Source organism: Amblyomma mixtum, chromosome 1 (genome assembly GCF_055824585.1).
Source record: "Amblyomma mixtum isolate Tamu chromosome 1, ASM5582458v1, whole genome shotgun sequence".
NCBI lineage: Eukaryota > Metazoa > Arthropoda > Arachnida > Ixodida > Ixodidae > Amblyomma > Amblyomma mixtum.
In genome coordinates this window covers 313,391,923-313,417,547 of record NC_143012.1, presented here as the reverse complement: position 1 = coordinate 313,417,547, position 25,625 = coordinate 313,391,923, and the positions used below count along the sequence as shown (strand labels likewise).

The following is a 25,625-nucleotide window of genomic DNA, read 5'->3' as shown; positions in this document are numbered from 1 at the left end:
ATATAGCTATGAAACTTGCGCGAAAAAGTACTGTAAATTTGGAGGCCACTATTGAGTTGGCCGTACTCAAATTAGGTTGGACACCAATTTTGGTGAGATTCGGACGAAGGGAAATTTTGAGCACTCGATGGCCCAAATTTCGAGGGCGGCCCACATAAATTTGGAGGTCACCATTGAGGGACCGTCGTCATCGCTGGTTTCGTCCGTGCCTTTGTCCTCAAGTGGTGCACTGAAGTTTGGATCGACAATTGTATCGTCGTCGCTATCCGATAGGTCAATGTCCGATGCGTTGTGCAATTCTTCGCAAAACTGCTTCGGCAATCTAATTAGAAACGCGAGGCCTGTCTCCTAGAAAACAAAAAATAGAAGACGTGATTTCGTCCCCAGCCATTAAATACCAGCAGTATTCGTTTACTGTTATTACCAAAGCCATCTCAAAAGCGCGGTCAAAATAACCAGGTTGAGTCCCAGCGGCAAACGTATTGGACACGCGAAATCGAATTAAAAGCAGAGAAAAGTGAAGCCATGTAGAGTTAAAATCCCGAAATCTGCGTGTTTCCTGGTCTATTTTTCTGCATATCAGACCAAATTTATGCGCTGAAAATAGTTAAAAATGGCAGAAACAATACTTCTCCAGCAGGTGGCGTCGAACGCCACGCCACTGAACGCTGCCATTGTCGGTGTGTTTTGGCGGGAAAGTGAACAATTTAGTTTCAAAAAAGATGCACAGATGGCACCACCAGTTGTCCAATGTATTGGACAACCGGGTTTTATGAAGATGAATGCTTTTGTGTAGGAGTACTGGCTTAATAGCAAATGTCCAATATATTGGACTGATTTCTACAGACGTGTCTACGGAAGATATAATAGAGTTAATTCTTCCATAAAAATACTGAAAAATCATACAGTGACGACCGGCATCAACCGCTACAAGCTTCCGTTGAGTCCCGCAAGGTTTAGTGAATTTCTGAGGTCAAACAGGCCTTGCACAGTTTTTCCCAGTAATGGTAAGGCAAAAGAAAGGATGCACCACGGCTCTATAGCAGGGAATACAACTTATAGACTTACTGACAGTGCTCGACTATTTCAAATGTCGGCTCATCTACGCCACAAGGAGCGCATGCTGTTCATGCCTAGTGCGGTCTGTGCAAAATGAATGAAAAAAAAAAAAACCGTCTCTCTAGCGGAAAAAGCTATGATAATTCGATTAGTAGGTGGTACTGTACGCTAATAATTGTCAATGGGTTTCTAGCAATTTATATCTCGCTCTTAACTTTAGCTGCTAGATAGGCTGCCAATTTCCCTGCTTTATAACTATTTTTTCACCATTCCCACATGATATCTCTTACTTTTCGTTCTCATGTGCCAGTGTTCTGCACAGTATCCACTGACCACAGGCTCCCCTCATCAGTTGCAAATAAAGCATTTTTTGTTGTTGTTGACAAGGATGAATGCTTGGGCACGTCGTGTTCTATGACTTGGGACTGAATCAGTCGCAATTAAGTGCGAGTGGTGAGTTTCTCTTCTCCGCGTCTTTTGTGATTAGCGCTATAAGTATATGATATTTCTGTGTTGGTAATATACCCCCCCCCCCCCCCCCCCCCCCAACAAGAGCGGGATTTAGCTGGGTATGTTAGCGGCCGCTTCCTAGTTCGCATCAACCAAAAATCACACGAACAGCTTCTGTTAAACTGTTTTCCGGGTTCTTTTTGCGCCTTTTGCTTAATTTGCAACATGGATTCAGAAAAAGACATTCAACGGAAATTGCATCACAAACGCACAAAGAAATCCTTCTTCAAAATTTTAGAGATCATTGCTTAACACTAGGGCTGTACATAGACTTACCAAAAGCCTTCAATTCATCATGTCGTAACACTTCGCCGAAATAATTTATTTAGTTTGCACTTTATGGCGTACATGCTGTCGCATATAATGATTTATGATGTATTATTCCTATTCTCCCGACGCTTTAATAAGAACAAATTCGAGGGGAGAGAGATAATTGCAAGGAAAACTGCCGTAAAAGAGCTCTCAAGCTCCTTTTCCTTAATGTATACATACTGTATATATGTGCGCGCGCGCCTGCGTGTGTGAGTGCGTGCGTGCATGTGTGTGTGCGCGCGTGTGTGTGCGCGTGTGCGTGCGTGTGTGCGCGTGCGTGTGTGTTTGTGTGCGCGTGAGTGTGCGTGCGTGCGTGCGTGTGTGCGTGTCAGTGTGCGTGTGCGAGTGCGTGTGTGTGTGCGTGTGCGCACGTGTGTGTGTGTGTGCGTGTGTGTGCGCGTGCGTGTGTGTGCGTGCGTATGCGTGTGTGTGTGCGTGTGTGCGTGCGTACTTGCGTGCGTGCATGTGTGTGCGCGTGTGCGTGCGTGTGTGTGTGCATGTCTGTGCGTGTGTGTGTGTGCGTGTTCGTGCGTGCGTGTGTGTGCGTGTTCGTGCGTGCGTGTGTGCACGTGAGTGTGTGCGTGTGCGCGTGTGCGCGTGCGTGTGCGTGTGTGTGTGCGTGTTCAAATCTAAATGTTTTATAACTGCCTATGAGAGCGATCTATTTTTTTCTATCACTAGTACGGGTGTAATTGGGAACTGTTTGTAAGAGGAATTTTTTATTTTTCTGTATAACGTGTGCTCGTTATATTTTCTATATAAGGAACTCATTGTCGCCAAAATTCCTGCTGACCAAATAAGGGCGGTCGCCCCGTCAACCTGCCATAACTGCAGTTTTTTGCGGCTGTTCCCTCTCTTTTACAAAATTGAGTCCACTTCAAGGTCATATCTGCGTCGTAACATCACCTTCAAGGGTTGTACGCGAGAAGTGGAGCGTTCGCTCCAAAAGGAAAAATAACTGATTTCACATCCCACAGATTTTTCCTTTGCCATGTGAACATACCCGTATATCTGCAATGGCTGGAGGCTGTGAACTAACCGCGATTAATTGCCCCGTTATGCCAACTCGTTTCAGGAACAAGCCACGATGAAAGCAGTACTGCTCTCCCTCGCCGCCCTCTCTACATGCTTAGAAGCACAGAAGGAGGGGCTACCCGCTGCCAGCAACTACTTGGGTCTTCGCCTCCTTCCCATATTCCCACGGGAGAGTGAGAAGAACGTGTTGTATTCTCCGCACAGCATTTCGGCGGCCATGGGAATGGTCTACGCTGGGTCGAAGGGCGCCACGCAGGAAGAACTCTACGTTGGCCTGGGCTACAGGCAGGCTCACATAACCAAGGACATGGTATACCGAGCATCTTGAATTTCGCCTCCAATGAAAGTCGACCGCCGCGGTCGACACGAAGACGCGCGTTCAAACTCGGCCGTTGCTGTCGAATTTCGATGGAGGCCTGTGTACTGTGCGATGTCAGTGCACGCTAAAGAACTCCAGGTGGTCGAAATTTCCGGCGCCCTTCAGACCTTAAATCCCCACAAAGCACAAACCAAACAATTCGACTCCAGTCGACTTTTTGAGGGAAAGAAGAAAAACGTCGAGGAAGCGAGTAGAGAACGAGTCACTCCTTTCCTTCTCAAAACGCTCTCTTTCCCTCGAAAAGTTGACTGTAGACGACTGCTTTCGCATTCATGTAACCGAGGCGCACACGTGCGCACAAGTAACAAGAAATAGACACCATGGTGTCGTGTTTTCTGTGTTCGCGTCTCACTTCTGACATATCCAAGCCACGCGCATTGGGCGAGCTGTCAGCGCCCACCTTTCAATTTGCACCTCCGCTTGCGCCTGCCAGAGTATGCTCATACGTCAAGCTCCCCCGTCGCGCGCACTGAATGGCACGCAAAAAGAAATAAGATAAGAATGACGCGTCCTATCCTCTCTCCCTGCTTGGAGGTCGCTGTGTGTCCGCCGCCGGCGGCACTCATCAGCGCAAACCTCGTTGTTATTCAAGGCGCCGCCGTCCGCACGTGTCTGCCCCGCCTCCGCTCGGGCTCGCCTTGGGAAGGAACACGGAAAGAAGGAAGAACGGCACCACGACGCAACGCAGCGCACCGCTCTCCCTTCCCCCTTCCTAAGCGAAACGTCCCCAAGAAAGAGAAACCGGTCCGTTTCAACGGGCGTCCGCAAGCACTCAGTGCAAGAGGCACGCGACGACGCTAGCTCGGCAGGCACTTGACTTCTGGGCGTCGGCCATAAAGCCACCGGAGCTTATTCCTCCGCACCAGCAACAGGTCTGAGGGCTCCGTATTCGACTTCGCAGGACGGACACCGAGACAAGGTAAAATTTCAAGTTTTTTTTTTGTCTCTTGCAGTGTTAGTGAAGCGGCGGAGAAACGTCTGAGAAAGGTTGCTTTGCGAGTTGTGACTGCTGGCGACGGGCGCTTAGTTTAACAAAACACATTACGTACTATCGCGATCTTAAGCTTGTGGGACGAGATTGTGCGGCAAAAAATTATTTTGGTGCAGTCACCTCAAATGTGTCAAGATATGAGAGTTCCCACGCAGCACAGTAATCGGACCAATATTTGAACTTTGTTGGTGAAACATGGTCGTAGAATGGACCAGTGTAAACTATCCATCTCCGATGTTGGGCAGATGGCCTGTGCTTCTTGGGGTCACGCGTGTTCTGTTCGCTGGCAACCATGCAACGCGACTGTCTCGTGAGTCAGAGCTACGGTAACTTCAACAACACGCGTCCCGGAAAATTTTCGCAATGGTGCACGTAGATGACATACTTATAAATGCAGGCGTCAACAGACAGATGTGTCCAGAAATGCCTATACTGTCTTGCATTCCGCCTGGGCTCAAAAAATTTTTCTATGTATGCTACTTCCCGATCGGTTTATTTTTTTGCCATACTACCGGCATGTCAACACAATCCAAAATGAACAAAGCTCGAAGGGTAGCCTCAGTCCATTAGGTTGCGTTTCGCCAAGAGGGCTTTTCTTTGCTTGAGCTAGCGGACCGAGGCTTCCTTCTACATTTGTTTGTTATGTTTTGTGTCGACAAGAATCACATCTTCCTGCCTGCTTCCGTACGGATACCTACTTGTCAGAGTATAGTGGAGTGACTACCGCCTTGTAATAAAAGCAATAAATGGCAGCCCCGCTAAGAAATTTTTCTAGTCGCTTGTATATTACTATGTACTAGTCATAAAGACTACTATCACAATGTACCGAAGAAACGAAGAAAAAATGCAAAATCAAATCGCGCTTTTTTTTAACTGATATGTGAAGCAGCTAGTCACAGGCAAGCAGCAAGTAGTGAAAACAGCACGCTGCATGCAGGCAGCCCAGTAGATACCTTTGTGCGGAAAGGTTTCCTATGGCGCTTTATTTTCTCCATACCGCTCTCTCCTTCATAACTCACTTAAAACGCATCTCTGAACGCTCATATGCAACTTTTTCTCTTGTGTGTGTGTGTGTGTGTGTGTGTGTGTGTGTGTGTGTGTGTGTGTGTGTGTGTGTGTGTGTGTGTGTGTGTGTGTGTGTGTGTGCGTGCGCGCGTGTGTGTGTGTGTGTGTGTGTGTGCGAGCGTGCGTGCGTGCGTGCGTGCGTGCGTGTGTGCGTGTGTCCGCAGCTATTGACTTCTCTGTGTTGTTAGCTAAGGTGTCCGCAACTGTTGGCTTCTCTGTGCAATGGTTAGCTACCTCGACACCTTTTATCCAAGTTCTCGATTGGCTAATGTGTACGTAAAATTGATTAAATCGTTAAAAATTGAAAAATTCTGCCGGAGAATTTCAAGCAAGAAGAGTTCAATTCTACTCCCAACTCGCTATTCGTCATTTCTCAGTACAACGCCGGTGGGAGAGGCTTATGCATAGCATAGCCCAACAGGTTTCTCCTCTGCCATTTCGCGCGCGTCTCTTCCTGGTGCGCTGCGACACTTCGGAGAAGGAGAGAGTGGGCACTTAAGACGTCAGCTCTGTCTTCAGGCGCGCGCGCTAGGTTGTCCGGTAATGTTCGTCCTTCGACTCTTTTCTAAGAACAAAAAAGAAGAATGTTTCGTATCCCGCTGAAACGATCCACCTGCTGCCGCTCTCGTCTAATATAAATTACCTGGATTACCATTTCAGAAAAAGCATTCCACTGAAGCTAAATATCTTTTGAACTGAAAGAGATATATTATCCATAAAAATAAAAAAGACACCTCTGAAAGCCGTTGAAGTTGGCCAGGGTTGGACGGATGTGCTTGAAATATTTCCGGCGTCTTTAATACATCGAAAATAAGAGTAATTGTTCCGCTCTGTGAAATACTCAAGTAGACGAATTATCAGAATTTCAACGACTCCGTTTGCCGCGAAAGTCGCGTTTTATAACAATTAAACTTCGAAGTCGCTTCCTGGCTCTCACCCGCCACGCTCGTCTCAGAGGGGCGACGGCCCGTTGAGTAGCTGCACTTTGGTGAGCTCCCCCCCCCCCCCCCCCCCCCCCCCCCCCCCCCCATCGCACTGCCATGCTCATGAGAAGGACCAGCGGCATTTTGGGACGTGTCTACTGGCACCCTGGAGGAAAGCCTCCGACCTCGGGAGGAACGATTTAACCTCATTTAATGCATCTGCCCCCATTACTTCTCCAAAACGCTCGATTGAAAAAGCTTTCAGACAATGCGCGACAGTCACATCCAGGTCCACGCCCTGGGGCGGAGCGTATCGGCCCCCTTCAGTATTCCCCTTCTCCCTTGGAGTGGGCCACCAATCAGTCTAAACCATGCACTCTTACGACGTTTCCCACGTTGTCGAAAAGTTGCTTTGTGTCGGCTAGCACGTGTATCGGCGAGCTGCGCGTGTCCCCGGGTTTCCAAGAATTCGGGGGTCGTTTCCACCGCCACTGGTCCGATGTGTTGACATCTACGTCAAGCATGCCGTACTGGCACACGTTGCTGGCTAGTTGAAAGCATGCCTGTCCGCAGGAAAACATTGTAGATCATCACCCGTCTAATCATGTAATGAGGAGTGGCACTCAGGGTCTAATGCCCCTGTATTGTCGGTGGCAGAAAACGTCATGGAGGGGTTTATCGCGGTCGTTCAGGAGCGAGCTGCAGACGTTGCGTTGACGACCGTGGCAATGAAATTAATGTTTATCTAAGAAAAGATCAGCAATCTCAGTCTTGACTTAAGAGTCTGGCTTTCTTAATTTTCACTCACTGGAATGTCTTATTTTCTTCTCAGTAGAAGAAACTCGTATGTACGTACAGTTAGTTTGTTAAGGACGTTGTGTCAATTTGCCACACTCTCAACGCCACTATGGCCACTGTGACCTCCGCTTCATTTAAGGAAACACCAAATTATCGGTTAAAGTGGTGCTCTATAAGGGAAAGAAAAGCACTACAATGCGTTTCTTTCTCCCCACAGATGGAGCCACATCCCACCATGAAGCTCACAGTCGTCTTCCTCTTGCTCAAAGCCTTCTTTGCTCCCGCCTCGGCGCAAGACAACATTAGGGTGACAGCCGCCAGCAATGACTTCGCATTCCGGCTCCTTCCACACCTGCAGAGTTCCCCGCAGAAAAATGTGTTTTATTCGCCGTACAGCATAGCCACCGCTCTCGCCATGACCTACGCTGGCGCGAGGAATGCGTCGTTACGAGAACTCCACGACGCCCTGGGCTACACTGCGGTAGGCCTGGACAACGCCAACGTCCTAGGAGCGCATTCGCAGCACAACCGTCAGTTGCTTGCCCCGTCCAACTCGACATTGAAGATCGCCAACGCAGCGGCTGTTGATGGCAAGCTCAATATCCTCCCGGCCTACGTACAGGCACTGGAGAACGGCTTCGGAGCTGAGCTTCTCAAGGTCGATTTCGCTGGGGCCGGGCAGGAGGCCGTGAACACCATCAACTCATGGGTGAACCAGAAGACTCAGCAGAAGATTAGTACTTTGTTCAAGGAGAAGCTGTCGTCCGACACCAGACTTGTGCTGCTCGACGCCATCTACTTCAAGGGAACCTGGCACACCAAGTTCGACGCGTCGAAGACGACGAAGGCTCCCTTCTACACGGACGCAACCCACTCGATTAACGTGGACACCATGCAGGGAACCGTGAAGGCGGGATACGCCTACTCGAGGGATCTAGGCGCCAGTCTGTTGGACATGCCGTACAGCGGCTTCGACTACAGCATGAGCATCTTGCTGCCAAATGATAGGGCCGGAGTCGAGTCCGTTAAGGGAAAACTCACCCTCGAGGAATTCAGGAAGCTGTTGTCCAATCTTCGCGCAGTTACGGTTCAAGTTCACCTTCCAAGGTAAGCGAACGTCGTAGAAAAAAAGGGGGGGGGGGGGGGGGGGTTGAGGTACTTCGAATTAGGATATGAAAAGAAATGAAGAGTGCTACTTAGTTCTTTTTTTTTTAATTTTTAAGAGTGCGCGTTCGTGTTTGTGGTGTCTTCCTCATGTGCTCGTCCTTTTTTTGCGCTACCTTTTTATTCAAGTACTTTTTCAAGAAGTGCGTTCATGACGACTGTTAAGGTAGTGCGCTTTGTTAGCCGTAGAGTTATTGGTTATCTAAGTTGATTGCTGACATAATGAACGTGTTTGTCCATAATCTTTGCCGAAATGTTATCACGACGTGATGTTGATGATATGGTGCCTTGTACAACAGAAACACACGTTTCAGCGTGCCTAGCATGCGACTCGATAGTATTTAGACCACGATTAGAAGCGTTACTGAGCGTTTCATTAGGTGAACGTAATATGGGGTTAACAACGAATTCAGCGGGCGCTAAAACCGACCAGCCATAAAGCGACTGGCTAGCGCCACGCCGTATCTTTTAGAAAGCGCGCATGTTTCTGCCGTGTTCGCAACACTCCGCACTCTGACATGCCTTTACCGACGGCGTTTCCAGGAAGAACTCGATGAACGAGGAGTGATGAGCAGCGAGCAGGAAACGAGACAGCTAGCACGCGATGTTCTGTGGAAACGAAGTTATTGCAAAAGTATCTGCTTTTCGCCACATTCAACACAAGATATGACACCTGACAGAGTGTCAGAGCTTACTCATAAATCAAACTTCCACTCGATCTACCTGATTTGTCAGCGATTGCATGAAGTGTATGGATGGAGTTAGCAACATTTTCCACATGTCCACATGGAAGAACCTTCTGTAACTGTTTTGCAAAGATGAGGTAGCCAAGGTTTCCTACTGAAATCACGACACGTAGCTTACGCACGAGCAGCCTTGCACATGCGAGCCACGCTTAGTTCACGCTTTGATTACTCTGCGGGTGTTCAGTGAGCGTGACGCTGCAAGTAAGCATCAAAGATAGCATTATAGAGAAGACAGCGGGTTATGCTCAATGATATCCCTGTGTTTAGGCAGTCTTACTGGGTCCCATGCTATAGTAGAACCGAGCACTGAGGCCATTAAATCGCTAGCTGCAAAGTGTGCGTACCAGGACACCAACACAGATTCGCTGCCCTGCGCGTTCCTGTGCTGCCATATCGTACACTAGCCCATGAATCAACTATCCAGCGGGTCAGTGCTGTGAGACTTTATGGGCAGAATGTCACAACGGGATCATGCTTGGGCTTACATTATTGTTCAAGCTTCATTGCTGTGTGTTAACAGCAGCACTTTTTTGCCTTGGGAAGCATCTTCGGAATAAAATATATAAATGACGTGGACATATATCCAACGTGAAAGCATAAAGTCAGCTGCAAATTCTTTCTTCTTTGAATGCGTTGCAGTTTCATTAATTTCTTCTTAGGTGTAAACGCTGATTAATACTCTTGATGAAAATAACAGTAAATTCATTTTAGCATTTTTTCTTCACATCACATGAAAGTAAAAACAGTTTGATTTCGACTCATTGAGCATTAACTTAGACTACGAGTCCTCCAGGTGTCTTGCCGAGGGGGTGGGGGGGGGGGGGGGATGCTTAGTGGTAGATAGAGGCTTTACTACACGTCAAAGGGTGGAATATACATGCAAGCTTGGATTATCACTTTTCCCTATCTCTGTTGTCAGAGCGACACGAAGTCACCAAAGCATAACTGTCCATCTTCGACTGGCGCAGGTTCAAGCTGGAGGAGGAGTACAAGATGAAGAAGATTCTGCCCAAAGTGGGCATCCAAAAGGTGTTCGACAAATCTCAGGCAGACCTGTCGGGCATCAACGGCGGCCGAGACCTGTTCGTTGACGAAGTGGTCCACAAGGCGGTGGTCGAGGTCAACGAAGAGGGCAGTGAGGCGGCCGCGGTGACCGGCGTCGTGATCAACACGCGCACCACTGGGGGTCCGCTGCAGTTCCGCGTCGACCACCCGTTCCTGTTCTTCATACGAAACACGCGTACGGGAGACCTCCTCTTCATGGGACAAGTGAACTACGTGTAGGAAGAACCGTGATGCGACGAGCTCCTCTCGTCATGAAGACAATTCCACCCTCACGAACTGACGCGTTTGTAGTAGGCACCGTTCATACTCCAAGTGGTTGTTCATTTTTTGACAGTACAGATTAAGTGGGCGATGTGAACAGTTAGGGTATTCAATGCCCCTGATATGCGTGTACACCGTATGTGAGGCAGGCAATGCTTTTTGAGGCCCAGGCAGGGTGGCAATGGAGACCAAGCTTTTAAGAATGGTTGAAGGGCAAAGCAGGGCGTCCCGTGTCCATTTTACTTGATTATTGAAACAGCAAGCTATCTCCATGGTGTTCGTTGCGTTCTAGATGCACTCTGTGCTCTCAGTGTTCAAAGAAAGCAGCAATGCCCGAGAACATATTCTCTTTAGAGGTTATCAGCTACTGTGTAGGTCTCTTTGCAAGTTACCCAACCTCCTGTTCCGGCGCACTTCCATCCCCTGTCTTAGCCTTCGCTACTGCAGAGAGGATAGCCTGCCATTTTCCTGCAGGAAACCAGACTGTTCATTTTTTTTTTCTCGCGAAAGATTATCGTTCATTCAGGAAGCAGTGCGGATACTTGTGCCATTTATTTTTTTCGTTAGTTTCTTTCGTGCTCCTATCTGCGCCGACCAGAAAGCGGAAACCTGCGCTCGAAGTTCCTATGACCGGCTATGCCCTCACGAGGGCGCCGGCCTTCGATAGAGTCTATGTTTAAACATGAGAAATGAGCACAAGTAATATATTTTTCGAGTTATGTTTTAGCATGCGTGCACTCGAATATCACGAAGTCTTCAGAAAGTGTGAACAAGCTTGTTGCAAAGTATTGCAGGACAAAAAATAACGAAAGATATCCTGCTACGAGTGAAAGCGAACTCAGCTTAAAAAGCGTCGAAGAATACCACATTGTCATTTCACAATGTTTTTTGCGTTCCTTCTCTAGAATGCGGAAAGTACTTAATATCTGTGCAGTTGCAATATGTATATAAGTTTATTAGACGATTTTTATGCTACATGGAGCTTTGTATACGACTACTAACGGACGCTAGTCATCATTACGGCGTTTTCTTTTGTTGTTTTATCTCATGTTAAAAGCAGTGTTTTGGGTAAATCCCAAGATACTAAAGCTATCATCGAAAGGTTTGTTCTTTATGGAAAATATCTACAGGCGAAAGCTAATTTTCTTTTCCAGTGAGTTTCATTTCTATATGCCTACCAGCCGAGGCGCGCGTTCGAAACGATGTTAAACAACGTCAACAAAGGCGGTATCGAGTTGATTAGGGCATTAAAAAAAAAATGTAGAGTTGTGGTGAATAAACAGTTTGAAGCATATGACTTGAACACTGTTTCTGTTTTCTCAGAGCTATCGACAAATCGGCTTAGAGAGATAAGAACTGACACTTGTTCTGCAACAGAGGACAGACACTACATTTGAATTAACACTGAGTGCTAATAATGGCGCTTATAACAACACGGCAGCACATTACACTGAACGAAAGGCAGCCATTGCTAATTGGAAATAACAAAGCTCCAGAGGCAGTATCACTCCTTCTGTAATTGTAATTGAAATAGCTATATAAGCTGCTTATCTCGTCGCGATTGGATGCAGTAGCGGATGAAACAGGCATCGAGCGACGGTAAGCTTGGAATTTATTGCTGAACATGTACGATTCATATTTTTGGATATACGGTGTCATCACGTCAGAAGGTTCGAGTTGAGAAGATTAAAAGTAATGCAACTCTTTTTTTATTATTTTGTTCATTTCTGTTCTGTTACCTGCAATAGACTAGCAGCGGTGTACCGCAAGTGCACAAGGAATGTCTTCCAGGCCTCTCCTCAGACGTGCACGAGGTTCGCTCAGCGTGGAACGATGATTAAACTGAGTAGCAGTGACATGCCATCCCTTTTGTGTGAATGAAGAGGACAGAGCATAAGATGTCGAGAGGAGCTGGTGATTCCGCGCACCATGCTGCTCGGGCGGGCAGGTTGAAACCAGTGGCGGCAGCAGTGCTTCGAGGTAAGAAAAATTGAGGGGCTTTTTTTTATCAACAGCAGTAAGAAAAGCGGGAGTGGGAGCACAGCGTTGTTGACATATTGGCCGGTCCTAAAAATTTAATCGACCGGAAAAGAGAAAATGTCGAGAGAAGAGATGGGTAGGAGGGTGTGACGAATGCTTTAAACTAGAACGACCAGCTCCAATAGTGATTCAGGCTTTAAAAGCTGCGCCGCATCTAAAAAAGACACTGCAACGTGTCCAGGTTACACCCATTTCCTTCGATTCTGCATACTGACGCACAGTTGTAGATGAATCATTTAGGTGCGAAAAGTCGCCCGGCGCGGTCAAAGCACTTCCCATTCCCTCCACGAAAGGTGCGCATGCGACTGCCGATGACGCGCGGTGGGCGATTAGTCAACAGTTAATCGCGCTACACCCGGACGTGAACGCTGCTTTGCTGCGGCGTGCGCAGCCTTCGCCATCGTCAGCCGCTTGCTCGGTCGTGCAGAAAGAGCTGCAACGTACGACACTCGAGCGTCGAACCCGTCTTTGCTGCTCAGCTCGGACAGCGGTGACATCCAGCTGTTTCCTACGGGAACTGCCATCGACTGGAGTAGATGCACTCGAGTCGCTTCTTGGAGGCGACAGGCCTCTGCTCGGGGGTGGATTTATTGGCCGGTCTTAGAGGTGTCGGTCGCATGGGAAGTGATCCCCATTGTCCATTGAACTATGCATTTGTTGAAATTTTGTGCTTCAAAACTAGCCTTGAGCATGGTTTTATTAAGTAAAATTTCTTCCTTCGGGCATAAGGAGAGGGGAGGGCGGTACCATTTCGCAAATCCTGCAGTGATACTACGCTGTTGTGCCGCCTGTGGCTGGGAGTGGCGTTCACAAACGCCTATTCCCATCTCATCTCAATGGCTGACTCTCCTGCGTGTGGCCAGTGTGGTTGTGACGAGACGATCAGCCACCTCCTCTGTGACTGCCCTCGTTTCGAGCGAGAGCGCGGTGTCCTAAGTGTTTCTCTGCTCCGCTTGGACTCGCGTCCTTTAACAGAGTCTAACGTTCTGGGGCCTTGGACTGAACCTTCCAGACAACGGAAAGCGGTGAAAGCGCTCCTGACTTTCTTAAAAGACTCAGGGTTGCATTCCCGCCTATAATCTTTAAGTTTTCAGTGCGCGCCCTCTGTCCCTGTGACATGGTGGTCGCTGGACACTTAGAAATCTCATTTCCTTGCCGCTCTTTTTCCTTTTTTCCCCTTTGTTCCCCTCCCCAAGTGTAGGGTAGCCAACTGGGCATCGCCTGGTTAACCTCCCTGCCTTTCCGTCCTTTTCTCTCTCTCTCTCTCTCTTCTGCCTACTCCAACACCTCTAATTTTATGAGCGCAATGATCCAAACTCTCGTAACCTCGCCGAAACAAATGCGCGCACCTTCCTTTCGCCTCCCCTCACCGACCCCAGCTGCTTGGAGGAGGTGGGATTCGCGTCGCTCCGCTATGTCCGTGCAAGTGTTATGTGCTTTTACCTCTGAAGCAGCGAGGCAACAACAGCAACGATGGTCACAGCACAGCAGGCGTGCACAATCTGTGTGCCTCTGAGCGAGCGATAATGTGCCGCCGATACCCTGAAGGACGGGGGGGGGGGGGGGGGGGGGGGAGTTAATGAATTACTGGAAATTTTGAATACCTTGAAATTATGATTGTTTCAGTATCTCATAAATTCAAATGAAGCACGTATTCCTCCATCTGTTTGCTGCGAAGCCAAATTTTCCAAAAAAATGCAAGTGATATCTACAAAAACTAACCTTGTTTACGAAGATTTCCGTGACGTACCCAAAGATCTAGCAGTACGAGCCACATAAAATATTCTCTGTTTTCAAAAACGGGGTCTCAGAAACCTGAACACTGTTACGAGCGAGCAATTTGGGACAAGATTGGAGCCTCCAATTAATAAACACAACATGCTTCCTGTCGTAATTTGAGAACGTGAAAGGTATGAAGAGAAACTAAAAAAATCAAACATGTCGACGGAATTGTCTGTCTGGTTGATAAGAAAACCGGTCGCAAACTAAAGCTGCACGTTCGACGCAAAACAGAGAGAGAAAGCGAGGAAAAAAAGAGGCTTTTCTCTCTTCAAGAACTATTAGATGCCCCACACAATTCTCCGTGAAGCTTGGCATCCAGCTTGCATACAGCGCCAAAATTGACAAAATAGATGAATAAGAATGCTTGTGAGCGGAGTGACATGACAAGTCCCTTCTTGGAACTTGAACACTACCGCGCATGTGCCATCACCAAAACGTCAAAAGAAAGCCATGATGTCGAGTAACAAATAAAAATGTAGGACCACCGAAGATTAAAGAAAAAAAAGTGTGATAAAAATATGATCAGCGCTGAGAGACAACGCGAGGCTCTTACTCGCATCCGCTTTTGGCGTCAGCGGTGCTTGGAGATAGAAGGTGTCGAAGGGCGACTAATCTTTTCCACTGGACCTCCATTATCGGTGGCCCTGTTCTGTTCTTTCTGATAAATGTAAAGCTCATTTCGCGTGAAGTTATGCAGTCCTCGACGGAAAGACGAATGGCCGGGATTGCTGGGCATGCTTTTATCTGAATGCTTCTCGAGAGAGTGTGGCGTCTCCAGGTGCGCAGGCCTCGAAGCATGAAAAGTAGGAATTACTCGTGATGAATCAAACACAATAAAAAAAAATCAACACCTTGATACAACCAAACCTATTAGGCTAACAGATACCAAAGGTGACATTGTGCAGAATACTCGGATCTAAATCAATATAACGAGTATGTCTTTCCATAAACATAGTTGCAGTCAGCGCCCGTCCTGTCATGCCTGTCACTGTGCTCGTTTCAAGGAAGTAACCCTGAATCACTATTCTAGAAAACTGTAACTGTTTGTTCGCATGTGAATAACACTAGCTGCTAAAGCAATAATTTGCTGCCTGCTAGTGTGAAAGATGTATTTCGTCATGCGTTTTGTCGCATGCTGGTAAGAAACATGAAACATGTAGATACAGCATTCCAGTTAACTATAGCGGGTTCGATCCCGGCCGCGGCGGCTGGAATTTCTTTGGAGGAGAAATTCTAGAGGCCCGTGTACTGTACGATGTCAGTGCACGTTAAAGAAGCCCATGTGGTTGAAATTTCCGGAGCCCTTCACTACGGCGTCTCTCATAGCCTTAGTCGCTTTGGGACGTTAAACCCCATAAACCAAACCAAACCAAACCAGTTAACTATATTGTCGTGCTAAAGTTTTCAACAGTGTGATGAAGGAGTGATGGCCATGATTGCTTTTTTTCTTGAAAGCGGCTTGCTGTCATTCTAGGAGCAGTTTTGCCATACTGTTCCAACCAACTTTGCTATCAGTGTCTGCGATGCAGGCAGAAAGCATGCTTGAGCTTCAACAACTAGCCTGCTGTGCAATAAGTAGCAGATTGTTCTTGCGCCTTAGTTGGCTCATTTCAATAAAAATAGAACTGCGTGAGTAAAACAGAATAGGATACATAGAAAATGCACCCGTGGTGTCGTTTTCGTTTATGTCTCCTGTCCTATTTTATTCGCGCAGTCCTGCCTTGTATTGCGAATAAGCATGTTTCTTGAACAGTCCTTTACTGTGCAAATCAAAGATGCAGCATAATGTAAATGTCGGAGGGTTGCACAGCTTTCATTTGGGACAAACCACAGGAGACATTGGCTAAAGAATCAAAAGGACAAGCTAAAAACAGCGTTGTGTTTTGTCGGCCGTATAAATTTTTGTGTCGTGGGATTTGCACACTTGCTTCAAAATAAGGAGGCAGCACAAGTCATCACTGTGTTTCTTGAGCATTCATAACGTCCATTTTTTAAGATAAATAATTCATTGTAGGTACACTGAGGGCTTCTTGAAACGAGTGCATGATACAACATATTCAACACACAGCAACCTCAGCTCCCTCAGAGCACTTGCTAACCGCTTTCAGGAAAAATGATTTTAAAAACAATTGAAGAAATACAGGGCTCTAAAACATGGGAATGCTACAAGTGAGCTCTGAAAATAAATATCTTTCCTTTAAACTTACTTGAGGGAAAACAACAGGCTTTTCTTCCACTAATCGTCCCTTGTGTGCTTGTTCAAAGACACGATGCCCAACAGAATCGATTTCTATAATGAGTGGCATGCAGCTTAAACAGCGCCCAATTACACAGAATACCTGGCTCAGTGTTTCTGGGTGTAGATGACTTGAAAGGCTGATCAGAAAGCTTTCTAGTTTCTTCTGGCCCGAACAATGGGCAACGACGTCCTGTTGGACTCAATAATACAATGTTTTAGCATAGAAGGAACATGCGTAGGAGGTGCTTGCCCCACAGGGGAGTTCAGCTGCCTTCGCACATCCGCAGCACAGATCCAATATTTAATTGCGCATCTATGCTGTTACATAGAGCATATTACATCAAGCAGAGGGGCCCTATCTGCATAAGCAAGCCATCTGTGTCGCTGTCAGAGGAAGAGATTAGTTTTCTTAGTGGGCCTTTGTCAGCTTTATAATCATTTCTTGGGTCCTTTTCGCACGTGTGTCTTTGTTAAATCACCCCTTGTATCTGGTTCGCCTTTATCTTTTCGCATGCCGTGTGGTTATTAAGTGGGTTTTTTCGTGAATAAACTCAGTTGGAAGTTGGCGCCAGTCCTGTGTGTTGTGTGTTTTGTCTTCGTCTTTTAGCTCCAGTACGCTTTTTGCGTAAACATGTCATGCTACAACCAACTAGCTCAAATCAAAGTATTGCTATGCTAAAACGTCTCCCCTATGCAGAAACTTTATAATGTTGCCATTTGTTCTGCTTGCCAACAGCACGCGTATAAAATAAGGCAGATAGCCGGCGAAGGGGTCCGCAGTGTGCAGCAGTAGTTGAGTTGAGACGCTCAGCTTGGACCCACACATGGACGGCCTATACCGTGTGAGGTCTCTGCAGGCGTTTCCTTATTTCACTTTTCAACCCGTCGAACTCCCTCCTCAAGACGCGCATGACATATCCAGCCATAATGATGCAATCGCCGTGCCTTCCCTTTCCTTATAACCTAACCTAACCAAGCCTAACCTAAGCACCACAGCGTGTAAATCAGAGCCTGTGTGAATAGAGATGCCGTTTTTCGTCGCAAGATGGCAAAAGGAGGCTACGCTGAATAAAAAGGGTGAGTTAAAGAAAGCGCGGTGTGATAATGCGGGTCTCTTCTTGGTAGCCGCCTTCTTTGGTTTCAGCGGGACGCAGAGATAGAACCGTCTGTGGCTGCCAAATCCTTTCCACGCGCCTTCCGTCCTCTGCGGCATTACTGGCCTCTTCCGAGCAGTATAGCACTCATCTCGCGCTCTCTTTTCCACGACTAATCTGCTGGTTCAGCAAGGCCTACGCTGCTCGACGGAAAGATCAGCCCCAAGGCCCCTCTGCAAGCTTCCAGGTACGTACACAAAGGCAAAATACTTCCGTCAACCGCTTCAAATGGACAAAAAAAAATTCCACATAATTGCTTGAGTTATATCTCGTTCACACTCTCGTTATTTCTCGCAAGAAACAAATTAAATTAACAAAAAAAATTGGGCAATTTTGCCGAGTATGCGGCATGCGCATTGTGCGGTTCTTCCTCGTCTGTCCTTATTCGCCCGCAGTGGCAAACAATGAAGAAGAGATCAGGCTACAAGGCCAGCGCTTTTATACTCCATATACGGTGTAACCTAAATGATCGCTACGCTCTAACGCGACATAATCGCTCAACTTTTTGTGCTCCCATTGCTTCGCATCATTGCAGTGGTCAACTATGAAGTCTGGCATACTGATGGCGTGGCTCTTGGCCCTCTGCGTCGCTCAAGATGAACACAAGGTGACTGATGCAAACAACCAGTTCGGCTTCCGGCTCCTTCGCAAGATGCCAACCTCGTCGGAAGTAAACCTCTTCTTCTCGCCCTACAGTGTGTCGACGGCTATGGCCATGGCCTACGTTGGCTCCAGAGGCGAGACGCAGCACGATCTGCATCAGACTCTCGCCTACTCGTCCGCGGGCTTGACGCCTGACCACGTGCCCACTGCTCACGCACAGCACACATTTCTTCTACGGGTACCATCAAACTCTACTATCCGGTACGCCAACGCTGCGGTCGTTGAAAGTGACTACCTTGTGTTAAGAGAGTATCTAGACTTATTGAGTCAGTCCTTCGGGGCGGAAGTCAACAGGGCTGACTTTAATGATGAACGCTCTGTGAACAGTATCAACGAATGGGTGAAGAACAAGACAGAGGGAAAAATTGAGAAGTTGCTCAGTGAACCGCTTCCACTAAGGACGAGGCTGGTCCTTCTGAATGCTGTCTACTTCAAAGGAATATGGAAAACACCCTTCGAAGTGACACGGACATCGAAGGCACCGTTCTTTAATGCGGGAGCACACAGTGTGGATGTGGACATGATGCATGCACAGGTCAAGGCAGGTTACGCTCAAGACGACGAGATGAACACGGATATCATCGACCTGCCCTATGCTGGGCTGGATTATAGCATGACCATTTTGCTTCCCCGGGAGAGAACCGCCGCGGACAGCTTCAGGCAGAATCTTACATGGTCAAGCTTCCAGCGGCTGCGGTCCAAGCTGAGTGATATGGACATTGACTTGGCGCTGCCTAAGTGAGTAGTCTTCTGTTCCAGTACTTCGTGTTTTATGAGGCATCTATATCTTTATTGGCTGCATCAATATATTGTTTTTCCGCGGAATTCTGCGCTCACTTTTTCGTGCTAGGTGGGATATCTTTTCACTGTGTTCTTCAGCACGCGACGCATACGATTATACATTTGTAGTGTCAGTCGAAATAACGAGCTCTGAGGAGTGGCTCGGTTAAAGTGAATAATCTATGTGATAAGATATGGAGATATAGTGCGATATATAAATGATCGCTTGGCACTATCAGCCGCGATGACAGGCAAACGATCGCCAGAATTCATCTTGCTGTGTGCTCTATCAGCGCGCCACCCAACAGTTAGCAATGTACAGCTGTGGAGGCGACGTCGCCGCAAGAAAGGCAGGATATCATTCCCGAAGTAGGTTAGTGCTACGTCGTACACGCGCCGGTGCAGTTTGTACAGCGTACGTCGTAAACCACGGTGCGACCGCGCAACGCAAAAGCGAATAGTGCTGGTTGTAGCGCTGTACGACATCAACGCAGCAAAGATGCGGAACTGCTTGCGAACTGTTAAAGGCACAGAAGAGAGAGTGTTTAATGCGTATTCCGAAGGTGGTGGTCCCTCGCATCAGGAGTTCTCCCGTATAGCCACATGGAACGCATGAAACAGCAAAGCCTGTGATTGGATGACGAATACAGCTTATGCAAATACTTGCCGTAGCTCCGTTCAACTCATAAAAGGCATTCATGTGACGTCATTGACAAAATTGTGTCGTACAGAGCCTAACTTCAGTGGTACAGGCCTAAGAAGGTGGCAGTAAGTAGGTTAGACGTGCGTTTGACCTTTCACCGCGCTCCATGTACAACAAATGACGGCCACTGTGAGGTCGGTGAATTCCTCCTGTATAGGGAACAATATAGTGCGAAATTTATTCTTTTTTCCACATATATCTTTTATAGTCAGCGATTTGAGAAGTTCGGTTTTTTGTGCTGACTTGACAATCTCTTACATCTGATCACTCCGTGGGAAAGTTTTCAGAAATAATTGAACCACCGGTATTTTGAGGTGCCGTGCAATGGCTTGCAGGAGTTGTTAAGAGTATACATATACTTCCGAACACGCGTCACTCATGGGAAGACCAATCAAAGGGACGTTTGCCACCAGTGGCCAAATATATTTGGTTATAAATTTGTCCTTCTTTTTCATCGCAGGTTCAAGCTCGAAGGCGTTTATAAGCTGAAGGGGCCACTGTCGGAGCTCGGAGCGTCGAAGGCCTTCGACGAACGACACGCCGACTTTTCGGGAATCACTGGTTCCCGCGGTCTGGTCATCCACGACGTCATACACAAGGCCGTGGTTGAGGTGAACGAGGAAGGCAGCGAGGCAGCTGCCGCCACAGCTGTCTTAATCGAAAGCAGGAGCGAGGGCCCTGACGCGTCAATCGTGGTCGACCACCCGTTCCTGTTCTTCATCCGTAACCGCCACACGGGAGACGTGCTCTTCGCGGGACAAGTGAACCACCTTTAGAGCGATGGGACACGGGACGCTTGTTTTTGTGCTCTTTCACACTGTGTAGACGTGAACCATACACACACGTCCACTCCTCATATGGTATCGACAAAAAACAAATCGCCAGAGCCAGAAAGAAGAGCATATTTTCTTAAGGTTTGTTTCGTATAGTTCTGCGCAACATTTCCGAAGTAATTTTGGCTTAATCCTCGGAACAGTGACTAAAAGGTTCAAATAGACTACATATACGCATGATTTCTTTTCATAATTGAGCTTAAAATTGTTGCACTACTAAAAAGCCTGCGGCATATTGTAGACCAAGGTCTGATTCCGCTGAGACAATCCCGAAAACAGTTTCTCGAAAAATACACTATTCGGCGAGCTGTTTGCGTTCGCTATTCTAAAGCACACTTTCAAGCATAAATTACTTTTATGACCCTCATTTCTTACACACTCTCCTCCACTTTTGTATCGAAATTTATCAAAAACAAAGGTAAGGAAACAATGTAAGAGCTCACCTTGAAATATTTAATCTCGAATAGAGAAGATACACCAGTATCGCAGAGATAAATTCGACGTCGATGATCTACTGCAGCAACAGACTGGATTCTAGTCAAAGTGAAGCGGATTGTTTCTGGAGAAGTAATTGAGTGCTACTTATTTCTACGAGGAAAAAGAGACTATGACAGGACGGGTGCTTTTTCAAAAAAAAAAACACACTTCCATGTGTATTTAGAAGGAAGGCAGTGAACGCATGCACATTTATCACCATAAAAAAAATTGTAGTTGTAAGAGGCTAGAGAGCATTTCATCACCTGTTATTTCACTAACCTGCAGGGAGGCTCAATTAGGGCCATCGCATGTGTCACCTCTGAATTTGATAGAAAGTTAACATACTAATCTCTCCTTACTTATCGTTATAACTTTGATTTCCAAAACTCGTGGCTCACCATTTTCATTGTTGTCATCCTTAAAAGAGCGGCAGTGGGCGGGTAGCTTCTGGAACGAGTCCGATGCATTTGCTATCTATCTACCGTATTGCCTATAACATGTTCGCTGACACAACGGCCAGTTTTTCTAATATATACTTTACCACATCAAAGGTGGATCTCGTAGATCCACGCCCGTGGCGCACCGAACATAAGGCTTTGCGTGCTTCGTTCCACGGCCTGAAGTCGCAGAGTCACCACTGCTGACCTTCGGGCATACCTTGGCCAATTTTCAGAAAAACCACAGGAGCTCCGTCTTGTTGCTGATCATTTTGAGACTGTGGGACACCCTGTGAATGTACGGGGTCACCAGTGTTTTGTCCCTGCCAAGTCCTTCTTGCCTCCTTGTTTTCTCTAGCATTCCCTTGATTTGCTTCAAGAGTGCCTCATCGCTCACGGCTGTCAACACGTGGTCAGAGAACCCTGCTTTGTGCAGTCTAGTTACCTCACCCTGGGAGCACTCCTGCATCATGTGACAAGATGACTTGAGGAGTGCGGACTCCGGCGAGAGTGAGAGTTTTGACTGCGCCCATCCCATCGTGCCTTTCTGAGTGTTCGTCTGAAAAAAGTAGCGCTCATTTACTCTTCTAGAAACGATGCGACACCAACTAGCCCTTCAACGTGTTTTATGCAGGGAATTGGAGCCAGGGGCGGCAGTGAGTTGCGTGGGGAAATCGCGTTTGGAAATCTCTTGTGCTAGTGTGGTCGCGGCCGGTACAATTAGAGATGGTAAGGGAGGCCGTGGGTCCGCAGCGAACGTATCCTCCCTGGGGATCAATTTCAATACCGAGACGGTGCATGCATTGCAGGACGTGCACTTGGTGCGTTACGTTCATATTAAACGAGTCACTGTAACTTTAACAGAAGCCTTACGTAATTTACGAGTTGACATATCCACTGACTGGACCCCTAGCGCCAGAGCGGCGGCTGCACGTTTTGTTTGTAAAAGTCAAGTCAGTGTGAGACATACGTTGATGAGGTTTACAGTCTCAGAAGCAGGAGATCGGCTGCTTTCAGGGTGCTGGCTTGATCCGCACGACACCGAGGAACATTATCTCGAGGGAAAGACGACGCGCGACGCAGCCGCACGGCGTCTTTCCCTCGAGATAATGTTCCTCGGCCACCAATCGCTGCAGAGAACGTTAGAGTGCGACCATTTTACTGCCCGGGGAGAGAATCGGCGCGGACAGCCTCAGACAAAGCCCTAAGTGGTCAATTTCGCAGCGCCCTCTGTCTAAGCTGAATGATGTGTGCATTCATGTGCCGCGGCCATTAAGAGTGGACTTTTTTTTTGTCCATATTTTGTACTATTTCATGAGGAATATATACTTTACTGGGTGCACCAGCCTATTATCTCTCCGACCAATCTATTATCTCTAGTAATTATCTCTCCGCAGAATTCTGTGCACCCTTTTTTGTGCCTGGAGATCTGTTGGCAGTTTTCTTCACTACACGACACATCCGATTATATGCATGTGTAGTGTCGTTTTCTTTCATTGCCTTAAAGGCCCCTTTCGGGGAATTACATCGAGGGCGGGATTACATATAATAGGTGATGACCACAATTTTTGAACGTCACAAGCCTCGGTCATGGCAAACGTCGATGGGCAGGTGATGGCAAAAATGACGTGAGGAAGGCCTTTCCATTCATTTGGTGTTAGGGGAAAAAATTACCGAGCAAAAATAAGATTTAAAGTAAGCACAAGCCTCGGTCGTGACAATCGTCGATGGGCAGGTGATGGCAAAAATGACGTGAGGAGGGCCTTTCCAGTCATTTGGTGTTCGGGGAAAAAATTACCCAGCAAACATAACATTTAAAGTAAGCGGTAGAGCAGTGTTCAGTGGATGTGCATTGCGATGGGATAACCGGGAAGGTGGAGTTACGTATGTGGGATGATTCAGCGAACTGTGAAATACATTACGAAACCAGAAAAACAAAGGCTAGCGATGCGACGATGAGCGCTAAGATTAAAAAGCTCGGACTGAAGTTTTAATGCTCTTACACTGTATCTGTTTATGTATCTTACAAAGCGATTCTGCACGGCTTCAAGGGCGTTAGCTAGATAAGTTTCATGCTGATGCCAGATTGGAGATGCATATTCTAGTCTAGACCTGATGAGCGATCCATAGGCTAGTAATTTAATTTGCTGTGGTGCATGTTGCATGTGCAGTGCAAAGTGCGAGCTAGGTGGAAGGTTTAGCGTAAATGGATTATGGATGTGATATGGTATACAGATATTGTGTGATTTATAAATGATAGATTAGTATCATCACTCGCGGTGACAGCTCGACAGCTCGCACGCGTGTCGATATCTGTGTATTTCAACGTCGTGCCAATTAACAGGTCGCCATGTGCTACAGCTGTGGTGGTGGTTTCGACGCCGCAATAGCGGGGTTCTAGAAATGGTCTAGTGCTGCGTCCTTAATTGTAGTGCTTACGACGTCAAACGCAGCCAAGTAACGGAACGGCTTGAGAAAGATGAAATGCGCGGAAGCGTGTATTACGAAGATGCTGCCACCTTGTATTAAAATTGGTCCCTTAAGGTGGTAAGGAACTATGAAGACAGTGATTTGGTGACGAGTCCTGCGCATGGCATACTTATAGGCATGGGAACGGAAATAGAAGGTCACCGACACCCTTTTCTCCTCAAATCCTTGGGCATGCCTTGCGCAGTTTCCTTTAGTGTATAAAGTCAATAATACTACGAAATTTATTTTCTTTTGGACACTACAGTTTTGCCAATGCGTGACCTGTCAAGTCTGCTCAGTTTGGCTGACTTATAACTTTTGTACTCTTGCGGGAAAATCCCCACAAAAAACTTGACCGCCTGAGTTTTTCGATGCAGTGTAATGACTTGGCGTTTGCAGGAGCTGATATGAGTATACTTCCAAACGGTTGTCGCTCATGTAAAGATAAATTCAAGGGGTATATCCGCCCGGTACTCATCTACCCAGCCAGCCAAGAAGTTCGTTTTCCTCCCAGGTTAGGCTCGAAGGCGTTTGTAAGGTTAAGGAACTACTATCGGGGCACGGAGCCTCAAAGGCGTTAGACGAGCGTAACGGCGACTTTTTGAGACATCCCGATCCCCACGAGCTGGTAATCCACAACGTCGTGTACCATGCCGCGGTCGAGGAGGTGAATGGGAAAGGCACCAAAAGCAACTGCCGCCACCGCAGATATCATCTAAACTGGGAGTGATGTCCCGGCATGTCGTTCTAGGCCGACCACTCGTGGTTTTTCTACGTCGCTAACACGCAGACGGAAGACGTTCTGCGGAAGGGTGGCGCAAGTGAGGCACCCTTAGCGCGAAAGGGCACCTAACACTCTCCTTTTTAAGGCGAAAGCCTTTAATGCCTTATACTGTCTTTAGCAGACGCGTCGGCAGCCGTGACGACAGACGCGTCGGCAGAAGTGGAGTGTCGACAGACGCGTCGGCAGGAGTGTCGACAGACGCGTCGGCAGATTCGTCCGCCTTTCGGCGTCATTGCTTAAAAGGCTCAAGGTTCCAGCATGAATAAAGGCGCATCTAGTGAATGCATGGGCTTCATAAATAAAATAAAAGGAGTAAAGTCAAGAAAAGGAAAATGAAAATAAAAATAAGAAACTAAACAAAAATAAAAATATGATGTGAAAATAAAAATAAAACAATAAAATTAAGAAAAGGGGCAAAAAATAAAAACAAAATATGAAAAATAAAAAGTAAATAAAAACAAACAGTGGCCAGGAAACGCTTTCGCCTTGCAGCATTTTAGAGAGCCAAAGTGCCCCCTGAATTTTTGTTCTTCCACTCTGCGCGCACGTAGGCCGCAGAGACACCTTGCTCGCAATGATGGTATGAACAGAGAGAAATGCTGGTTGCAGAAAGAGGACGAGTTACTCTCATCTCTTGCTTGGAGCAATTTGCACACAACGAGTGCGAGTTATTCTGAGCTTAATCCTCGGGACAAGGACCGAAGAACTCAGAAAGCATTTAGTGACGCTTGTAATTTTTGGCTTTTGGCTAAAAGAGCTTTATTTATCTATTTAACAATACTGTCAACCCTCGTGCGAGGGTCCTTACAGAGCGGGTATAAAAATTTCATAGAAAAACAGCAGTATTCACAAGCATTGAATACACCAGCATGAAACGGTACATCATTCAGTCAAGCACCAAATGCCACTTTCAAGCAGGTGGTGATCCAGAGATCGTTCGAATTGATGCACATCAC

General features: G+C 47.1%; 2 protein-coding genes across 2 annotated transcripts; both read left to right on the top strand.

Annotated features, from left to right (window-relative positions):
• Nucleotides 1–4,007: 4,007 nt before the first annotated feature.
• Nucleotides 4,008–11,602, top strand: LOC149372492 (iripin-1-like). Its single transcript, XM_089566985.1, has 3 exons — nt 4,008–4,214; nt 7,290–8,179; nt 9,951–11,602. The coding sequence occupies exons 2-3, from the start codon at nt 7,290–7,292 to the stop codon at nt 10,264–10,266; spliced, it is 1,206 nt and encodes a 401-aa protein (XP_089423111.1). The 5' UTR covers nt 4,008–4,214; the 3' UTR covers nt 10,267–11,602.
• A 5,887-nt stretch (nt 11,603–17,489) lies between these two features.
• On the top strand, nt 17,490–22,471 carry LOC149372491 (iripin-2-like). The gene is made up of 3 exons (XM_089586507.1): nt 17,490–17,710; nt 18,059–18,924; nt 20,130–22,471. The coding sequence occupies exons 2-3, from the start codon at nt 18,068–18,070 to the stop codon at nt 20,443–20,445; spliced, it is 1,173 nt and encodes a 390-aa protein (XP_089442633.1). The 5' UTR covers nt 17,490–17,710; nt 18,059–18,067; the 3' UTR covers nt 20,446–22,471.
• The last annotated feature ends 3,154 nt before the right edge of the window (nt 22,472–25,625 follow it).

Bases quoted from the DNA above. Each gene is read 5' to 3' on its own strand.
- LOC149372491 (XM_089586507.1), top strand. From the start codon at position 18,068: ATGAAGTCTGGCATACTGATGGCGTGGCTCTTGGCCCTCTGCGTCGCT. The intron at 18,925-20,129 runs GTGAGTAGTCTT...TTTTCATCGCAG, and splicing joins ATTGACTTGGCGCTGCCTAA to GTTCAAGCTCGAAGGCGTTT.
- LOC149372492 (XM_089566985.1), top strand. From the start codon at position 7,290: ATGGAGCCACATCCCACCATGAAGCTCACAGTCGTCTTCCTCTTGCTC. The intron at 8,180-9,950 runs GTAAGCGAACGT...CGACTGGCGCAG, and splicing joins GTTCAAGTTCACCTTCCAAG to GTTCAAGCTGGAGGAGGAGT.